The 9,873-nt window shown below is 47.1% G+C and overlaps 1 protein-coding gene across 3 annotated transcripts in view; it reads right to left on the reverse strand.

Moving 5' to 3' along the window:
• The window catches only part of SMURF1 (SMAD specific E3 ubiquitin protein ligase 1), a 116,292-nt gene extending 109,974 nt beyond the window's left edge, over window positions 1-6,318 (reverse strand). For all 3 annotated transcript variants that reach the window (XM_030796109.1, XM_030796107.1, XM_030796110.1), the window contains exon 1: window positions 5,932-6,318. In XM_030796109.1, coding sequence (XP_030651969.1) covers window positions 5,932-5,986 — 55 coding nt within the window. In that variant the 5' untranslated portion in view covers window positions 5,987-6,318. The remainder of the gene's footprint in view (window positions 1-5,931) is intronic.
• Between the last annotated feature and the right edge of the window lie 3,555 nt (window positions 6,319-9,873).

Here is a 9,873-nt window from a genome sequence, read left to right on the forward strand (position 1 = left end):
ATTATACATTATTTAAGCCTTGTTTTAAAACAATACAAGGGTTTTTTCCCCTATTAGTCCAGAAATGTGGAAACAACATTCCACTTGGTTTAAATATCTAAATGGATTAAATTGCATCTGGAGACAAAAAGTAATAGTGACATTTTAAAAAGAAGATATGCCCAAGCCCCATGGCTATGTGCTTTTGTTTTTTAAACATAGCTCCATGGCTTTCCTTTAACTAGAAAGGCCTTAGGGACTTAGTCAGAATGAGTTCCCTGGACAAGAAGCTAATTTAAGTTGGAGGCTTTCACTTACAAACTCACTTACAAAATAACAAACCAGTAATTTAAAACGTTCAGTGACAAAAAAAAAAAAAAGTGTATATTCCTTATTTGTTTAAAAAAAATTAGCCTCTAAAATGGTTTTGAAATTATAAAAAATTGATCCAAATAAGCATCCTAAAAGTTAGCTTTCTTACCCAGCAAATCAGAGCATGGCGAAGATACCAAGTTATTTCATCCATTTGAGGCTTTTTTGAACCACTGAATAAAATGCACAATTCAGCTATTTTAACTGTTAACCAGTGCCCACGATGTTGTACAAAACAGCCAGTCTAGTTAACTGGATCACTAAGGTGATATTGAAACATTATTTGTCTTTTTGTCTTTTTTTCTTTCTTAATCCATGAGGAAATATTTCATAAATAACACAGCCTCCAAAACCTCCTTTCTTTCACCCAATTTTCCACACTAGAACCTGACATTGTGACTGAACCAAGAAAATGAAAATGTGTGGAAGACTGAAAAACCCAACATTCAGAAACGACTTTTGTAACTGCAAGACTAGAGGTTTTAAACTCTGACAGATGGACTTGAAGTAAAAAATCCTAGTTTGATAAATCAAAACTACTGTAAAAATGGAGATAGAAATAAAGCATATGAAAGATTTCATGTCTAAAGTCAGTTGGGTGGGCCAAGAAGACTAAAAGGAAAAAAAATGGATTTGAAAAAAGAAAGTTGTTTTAAAAGGCAACACAAATGTGATCAAATCACAAAATCAATGACAAAAACCACCATTTGGCAGAATGTGATTCTTCTTAAAGTATAATTGCAAGTCAAGTTTTGCAACAGCATTTGTTCTAACCCATCCTACACCTTCCAATAATTCATCTCAAAGAACTGCCTTAACTGTGTCTTCCTAAACTTGAGGCAGACCCTAAGGAAAATGTAAATGCAAAGGGAACTAAAAACTGACCACTTATTCCATCTTATCACAGCAACTGTGTTATATGGTTTTTGAAACAAAAGTTTTGCCTGCCTTACATAAGTGAGGTTCTTAGCTGGTACAAATTGACAAAGTCAACAGTCTTAACAATTTTCTTAATCTTTCTTGAGAAACTTAACTATTTTGAATCAATTGACACACCTGTAATTGATCAATCAACTTCATCAACCGCTATTACTACAACTATTTCACTCAAAGTTGCACCATCTGAATGCCAAAACACAAGTCACCCTTACATCCCATGAGCTACAATTTTAAAAACAACCTCATATTTCCACATGCTATCAAGGAAAGTCTCTTTGTTCCTCTCTATTTGGAATTAAGAGTTTTTCTTGCTTCACAATATGCAGTCATGCTCCAAAAGATATAAAAACACCAGGAAATCTGAGAGTATTTCAATGCATAAAAGCACAAAAAACTTTAGGCACTTGGTATTTCAACTAATTGGTTGACATTACAATAAAATTTAATTTTCTTGAAGAGCACTGTAGAACCCCGAATTCCATTCTTTTACCCAAAGTGGTCTAAACAATGTGTCTGGGATTCATTTGTGTACCAGATAAGAACATTCAAGTTTTTGCAAATCCTGCTTTATTTTTCAATCAAAATGTTTCTAAAGTGTTTGATTTGCCAGTGAACTCCAATGACTACAAGATAATGCTCTTTAACAAAGATCACTTGATTCTGGATATATTATGCCCCCAAACCTACTGAAACCACTTAAAAACTATTTTCCTACTAAAATACCACAAAAACATTCGTTAAAATGTTATTATTTTAAATATAAAGGCTCAAAGATTCTTCTACTGTTTAGACCAAGTTGCCAAAGCAGTTCAACATATTACCCAACAGTTTTCAAAAACAATCCCACATGAAGAAATACAGTCATAAAGGTAATCAATACACAAAATTAATGCTTGGCATAAGTCAAACACATGTGCTACACTCCAACACAATTTTCTGAATATCACGATTAAGAATACCAGTAAGCCCAAGTGCCCAACAGTAATTTGAAATAAGTAGGTAGCTAAATTGATATATCCTGTGAGAAGGAGGATCAAAGAGTATTATAATGGAGCTGAAATCTCATTTGATATATAAAGAAACTGAGACCCAAAAAGGTTAAGTAACTTGTTCCGTAACATGTAGTTAATGAGAAATCTGTCTAGAATCTAGGTCTCTTAAATGTAAATCTAATGCCCTATTCACCCCCAAATAGAATCGTGGACCCCAAAGTTCTAAATGTAGTATCTTCAATATCTTTTTTTTTTTTTTTTTTTTTTTTGAGACAGAGTCTGCTCTGTCGCCAGGCTGAAGTGCAGTGGCGCAATCTCGGCTCACTGCAAGCTCCACCTCCCAGGTTCAAGCCATTCTCCTGCCTCAGCCTACCGAGTAGCTGGGACTACAGGTGCGTGCCACCACACCCAGCTAATTTTTTGTATTTCTACTAGAGACGAGGTTTCGCTGTGTTAGGACGGTCTCAATCTCCTAACCTCGTGATCCGCCCCACCTCAGCCTCCCAAAGTGCTGGGATTACAGGCGTGAGCAACCGCGCCCAGCTAATTTTTTGTATGTCTAGTAGAGACGGGGTTTCACCGTGTTAGCCAGGATGGTCTCAATCTCCTGACCTCGTGATCCGCCTCAGCCTCCCAAAGTGCTGGGATTCAGGTGTGAGCCAGGGCGCCAGGCCATCTTCACTATCTTTGCACTGAATTTCGCTTTATGTGTATTCATTGACTGGTTGAAATATCCCTCATTTTTAAAAGTCCTTTTTTTTTTTTTCAAATAACAAACATGGAAATAAACTCTGAAACCTGTAACAAAAGTATTCAACTTTTGAAAGATTGCTACTCAACATCCCAGAAGTGAGAATTCAAACTTCCCTTAACCAGAAAGATGAGGCTAAAACCTATTCCACTGTCAACAAATTTCTAGTTCAAACCTTTCAAGGTAAACTAAGGTTCCACGTACTGGCATTGCATGTATACACCATCACCGCTAAACCGCAATCCTACTGTAAGGGTGATCACACTCACAAATCCTCTCAAACCATTCATAACATCTACTGAAAGGGAAAGGAAAAGGGAAAAGGTGTTTCAGAAAGAACACTCAGCACCTGATCCTTCCCTATCAAATGTCATCCAAAAATTCCTTAAAGGATTCTTGCTTCGATAATCTAAATTCCTGAATCCAAAAATAACTTTGGAGGAGGACAAACCAAGTCCTCTCTTTCAAGGCCCAGGCTTGGCAACTAGGATTGATTAATATATATATACCAGACATAAACATTTCAATTAAAACCTATTCCTTCTAAAACATTCATCATATTTCTAACACAAAATCAGTCGCTTTCGCTTTTAACAAGATTCCTGAAACCAATCTGATGTCAGTTACAGACTGAGTTGTAAATCAGAACCAAGTTAAAAGCTTTATAAGTATTACAATCTCAAAAATGTTACTTTTATCTTACCACATAAATAAAAGTGTATCTACATTGTATCTACAAAGTGAGAAGTGTTTCCTATCAGCCCTGGCATAAGAAATGTATTTCCCCAGAAGCAAAGATCCCAGGGGAAACTACCTCTTACGTTACAAAACCAGGGTCTGGGTTTGGGTCCAAATCATTATCTGATATCTTTATACAAAAAAACAAAACCTTCTCTTAAGACAAAAGTTGGGCCATGCAACAACTATGGGCTCTCAAAGTAAATTTTAGTTAAGAAAAAGTTACCTATTGTTTGCATGGATTTTACCGATGACTTTATGGCTGCGCATCTGCCATAAAGTGTTCAAAACGCTCATTCTCTCTTTGAAAGGACCTGACCAGACCAGGACTTTGGAGTTCTCACCCGACTGAGCCACTGAACAGAAAAATCCAGGGGAAAATCCCTGACAGGGATTAGAATGAACTTTTTAGTTTCCTTCGAGAGCTGGAAATATTCGAGTTTGGAAAGTCCCGGAGCAGAGCCACATTTGCAACACGGCCATCCTGCTTTAGGGATGAACTGAAACTGGGAAGAGAGTAGTACCAATGAGAGTGAGAAAGGGAAGACGAGGATGCAGCCTGTTCCAGAACCTCTGGAGCCCGGGGGGAGACAGGTTGGCATCACATCCGCGCCACCAAGTCGCAGGCCCACGGCAGAGCGTTGCGCTCACCCTTGACGGTGGCACTACAGAGCCACCCAGGAAACACGGACTTTTCATTGAAGACGAAATGAATCAAGGAGCCGGCGTGTGGGCAGCTTCCAAAGCCTCCAGTGAGTGTGGGAGTAGGGATCAGAGTCTCACGGGCGCTCGGGGTTGCTGAGTGTGGGGGTGATGGTGAAACAACATGCAGAAAAGGTAAAAATTGAAGAAGCAGAGTCAAAAGTAGCTAGCGGTCTGGCCTGAGAGACAGGAAGTGGCCCAGACTGAGAATGAAGAGGGCTGGACCAGGGGGAAGTGAGGAGAGCAGGACTGGGAGCAGCTACAAGATAGGATTGAGGAATTCCAGGCTGAAGGAAAGAAAGGGTGGAGGCCCCGCCAGACAGCAGCGAGGGGGCGGGGCTAGGCAGGAATTAGGGCGGGGCCTGAAAGTGAGGGGCGGGGCTAGGGGAAGCAGGGAGGAGGACGGTGTGGGGGGTGAGGGAGAAACGAAAGAGGATGGGGGAGTGAGAAGAGGGTGGGTCGGGGCAGGAGGGGAGAAGCAAGGGGGCAAGTGGAAGAGGAGGTAGCAAAATAGGTTGGAAGTGGTGGGAAAGACCAGGAGGATGAGGGGAGGGAGCAGGTGGGAGGGGAAACAAGAAAGCAAGAGAGATGATGGGAAAGTGGTGAGAAGTGAGGGATGGGACCAGGGGAATAGAGGCAAGGCCAGGAGGGAAAAGCGAGGGGGCAGGTGGGCGGAGAGGATGGGAAGCGAGGAGAAGGATGGAGGGGGTAAAAACGGCGGAGGAGAAAAAAAGGAGAGAAGGGGGCGGGACCAGGAAGAAGTGAGGGCCGATGCTAGGAAAGAAGTGAGGGGGTGGGACCAGAGAGAAGCGAGAGAGCTGGACGCAGGGAGAAGCGAGGGGGCGGGGCCAGAAAGTAAGGAGGCGGGAGCAGAGAGGAGAGAGGGGGCGGGGCCAGGGAGATGTGAGGGGTCAGGTGCGGGGGGCGGGGGAAAAGGTGGGGAAGAGAGAGGACCACCAGGGATGGAGGTGAACGGCAAGGGGGCGGGGCCTGTAGGGAGAAGCGAGGGGTCAGGTGCTAGGGAGAGGAAGGGAAGCGAGAGGCAAGGGGCCGAGCCGGGGAGAGGCGAGGGGAAATGGAAAGGGCCTGGAAGGAGATGCAAGGGGCTGGGCCAGGAAAAGAGAAGCGAGGGGCGGGGCCGGGGAAAGGAGATGCAAGGGGCGTGGTCGTGAATGGAAATGAGAGGGGCGGGGCCAGGACGGAGATGCGAGGGGGCAGGTGCGGGGGAACAGGAGGGAACGCGAGACCGAGGGGGCGCGAGCGGCCAGGGGGCGGGGCCGGGCAACAGCGAGGGGGCGGGGCCGGGAGGGAGAAGCGAGGGGCGCACGCCGAAAGGGGTGACGAGGTCCTGGGACAACGGCCGGCGTGGGGGAGGGCCGCTTCCAAGGGCGCCCTGCGGGGAATTCCGGGGCGGGCGAGGGGGCGCCCGGGCGCGGGTGGGCCTCCCGCCGGCCGTACCTGTCAGACGGATCTTGATGCTGGAGCCGTTCCTGCGTGTCCCGGGGTTCGACATCTCCCGCCAACGATCGGGCAGCCGCGGATCCAGCGCCGCCGCCCCCCGGCCCGGCCCGGCCCGGCCCCGCCGCCGCCGCCTCAAGGTTACGGCTCCGGGCTGGGCGCCGGGGTCCGAGCCGGGACACAAACTCCGCGGCCCAGGCGTCCGGGCGGCAGGCGAATGGTCGAGCCGGGAGATCGGCGCTCGCTGCGGCGCTCTGACCCTCGCTCCTCCCAACCGAGCCCAGTCCCGAGTCGCCGCCGCCGCCGCCGCCGCCGCCTCCACCACCTCAGAGCCGGACGCCCGCCGCCCTCGCCGCTTCCGCCGCTGCCGCCGCCTCCCCGAGCCGCGCGCGCGCCCGCCGCCGTGCCGGCCAGGCCCTGCGCGCCCCCGCACCTGCGTGCGTGCGCGCCCCCGCCACGTACGCCGGGGCGGGGCGGGGTGCGCCGCTACGTCGCCCGCCCGCCTGCCTCGGGCGCGTGGGGCCCGGATCCCGGGGATTGGGGTCCTCCCGCTTCCTCGGGCCGCTGGGTGGGAGAGTGTGGCCCCGAACCCGGGAAGGGAGAGCAGAGCTGGCCCTGGGGCCCAGCGCGCCGTCGCCCTCTGTCTTGGCCCCTGTCTCTGCGAGGCTCTGGGCTCCTGAGTGACTGAGGAGTGGTTTGCATGAAACCGTGGGCTGTGTCCACACCAAGCACCTGTACACACAGGCGTGCAATACCAGTTTTTTTCAGTTAAGAGCTTTCGATCGTGCAAGTTCAAGGGAGGGACTTCTCAAAGAGACAAAGCCCTTAGGCGTGTTCTGTGCAACGGGTGTGCTCCACTGACCCATAACAAAGTTGCCAGAATCGCAGAAGTGCCATATACGGACAAGGAAAACGAGATGAGAGAGAGGGATGAAGTTGAGAGGCGGATGTTTGTTATTATCCATTCTGCATACAATTTTACCAAACAAGAAACTAGCTTGTGGTTTGTGTTCCCACGTCTTCTGCTAAATTTCCTCTTCTCCCAGGGTTGCAAGTTAGAACCAAAAGCTCATGGCTGGGTACGGTGGCTGTAGCCTGTAATCCCAGCACTTTGGGAGGCCGAGGCGGGCGGATCACTTGAGCCCAGGATTTTGAGGCCAGCCTGGGCAACATAGGGAGACCCCATCTCTACAAAAAATACAAAAATCATCTGGGCATGGTGGTGCGCGCCTGTAGTCCCAGGTACTGGGAGGCTGAGGTGGGAGGATCACTTGAGCCCCAGAGTTCATGGCTGCAGTGAGCTATGATCAGGCCACTGCACTACGGCCTGGGAGACAGAGCTAGACACTGTCTCAAACACACACACACACACACACATTGAAAAAGCTCATTATGCGCTTTCTCCAGCAAACAAACTCCTCTCTGTTAGCATGTTATATAAATAAAATGATGTTATTAGAAAGAGAGAAAACTAGGTTTATCAAACTTGCTTTTTACCCTCTACCTTTTTTTTTTTTTGAGACAGGGTCTCACTGTCACCCAGGCTGGAGTGCAGTGGCACGATCTTGGCTCACTGCAACCTCCACCTCCCGGGTTCAAGCGATTCTCGTTTCTCAGCCTCCTGTATAGCTGGGATTACAGGCGTTAGCCACCACACCCGGCTAATTTTTGTATTTTTGGTAGAGATGGGGTTTCGCTGTTTTGGCCAGGCTGGTCTCAAACTTCTGAGATCAGGTGATCTGCCCGCTTCAGCCTCCCAAAGTGCTGGGATTTCAGGCGTGAGCCACCGCTCCCAGCCCCCACTACCCATTTTCATGTACAAATTCTTTTTTATTTTTATTTGATTCTTCATCAATCAACTTGAACAAATTCTTTTAATACCGTGTGTGTGTCCCAAGGAAAGTAGGCTCTGGGCCATTGCTACCATCCCCTGCAGCCTTGTGCCTGTCCTGAGGTCACAGTCTTCGGAACAGAGCCTTCTACCTAGAGCGCCTAGACATGCCTGCCTGCCTGCCTGCCTGCCTCAGGATGACCCTAGTGAAAGCAGAGTCTCTCCTGGGCAGGATTCAAGGCATCACATCTGTCAAATAAAAGGATGGTCCTAGGTCATTTCTATGGCACCTTGCGGCTCTTTCAGTTATCCTCAAGACAGACCCAAGAATACAAGCAATGTTTAAGCAATAGTAGCAGAGCCACAATCCAGCTGTTTCCATTTGTAGATGATTGTCACAGAGAGTGGATGCCTGGGTCTGAATTAATCCATCCAGTCTCTAATGCTCCCAAGTAATCCCCGTTCTTCTGCCAATCCCGTTAGTATTTCCCCCTCCTCTTTATTCCCCTATTCAGTCTCCTCTCTAAACAAAACCAGACATCACGCTCTGCCTACCTGGGTGCAGGCTCCTGTTCTTATCCCCAGGTGTTCCTGACCTAGAAACCTTTCATTGCTTAATTTTGTTTTTCTCCCTGCCCCGACGGCTGGTTCTTCGTTGGCTTGACTGTTTCCTTAATCTTTGAGTCGGGAGGTTGCCTCTGGAGGTTTCTAAAAGGCATTTTGTTCATTCATTAACAAGTACAGATGCTCCTTGATGTACAATGGGGTTACATTCTGATAAACCCATAATATGTTGAAAATATGTCAAAAATGCATTTGCGGAGGCCGAGCATGGTGGTTCATGCCTGTAATCTTAGCACTTTAGGAGGCTGAGGTGGGGGGATTACCTGAGAGCAGGAGTTCGAGACCATCCTGGCTAACATGGTGAAACCCTGTCTACTAAAAATACAAAAGTTAACTGGGTGTGGTGGCGTGCACCTGTAGTCCCAGCTACTCGGGAGGCTGAGGCACAAAAATCACTTAAACTCGGGAGGCAGAGGTTGCAGTGAGGCGAGATTGTGCCACTGTACTTCAGCCTGGGCAACAGAGCAAGACTCTGTCTAAAAAAAAAAAAAAAAAAAAAAAAACTGGAAAATGCATTTACTACACCTAAGCTACCAGCCATTATAGCTTAGCCCAGCCTACCTTAAATGTGCACAGAACACTTTCATTACCGTACAGTGGGGCAAAATCATCTAACACAACGCTTATTTTACGATAAAGTTATTATAAAGAATTTTGAATCAAAATTTGAAATTTGAAGTATGGTTTCTACTGAATGTGTGTCGCTTTCCTACCATAACATCAAAAAATCGTAAGTCAAACCATCATAGATTGGGACCATTTGAAATTGCTATATATACCCAATAGTATCTTTCACCACAGCTGCACAAAGGGGAACTTCCTACCTGGAAGCTAATGTTTTACTCATTCAGCAAACATTGGCCACCTACTATGTGGCTAGGAACAAGGAACACAAAGTAAATCTATTACAGCTTCAGCATTCTGGAGAGTCAGTTAACTGAAACAGACATGAGCAACTGACAATGATACAGAGATGGGGATGTGTATAGCGGGCTAGAACGTAGATGACAGAACAATTCTGCATAAGAAGAGAAATGGAGACATCTCGAGTCACAGATGACCTTAATCTAGAGCTTAAAGCCAACGTTCAAGTTTGCTGGGCAAAGTGGTGAGGAAGGGCATTATAGATAGAAGGGACAGCTGTACAAAGGCATGAACGTGAATGGCATTTTCCAGCACCATTTTCAATAAAAATGTACTCATGGAGCTGCTTGTATACTCTATCTATACAACTTACTCCATTAGAAGTTGATAAAAGGCCGGGCACAGTGGCTCACGCCTGTAATCCCAGCACTTTGGGAGACCAAAGCGGAAGAATCACCTGAGGTCAGGAGTTTGAGACCAGCCTGGCCAACATGGTGAAACTCCGTCTCTACTAAAAATACAAAAATTACCTGGGCGTGGTGGCAGGCGCCTGTAGTCCCAGCTACTCGGGAGGCTGAGGCAGGAGAATCTCTTGAACCCGGGAGGCAGAGGTTGCAGTGAGC

The sequence above is a fragment of the Nomascus leucogenys genome, chromosome 17 (genome assembly GCF_006542625.1).
Source record: "Nomascus leucogenys isolate Asia chromosome 17, Asia_NLE_v1, whole genome shotgun sequence".
NCBI classification, from domain to species: Eukaryota; Metazoa; Chordata; class Mammalia; order Primates; family Hylobatidae; genus Nomascus; species Nomascus leucogenys.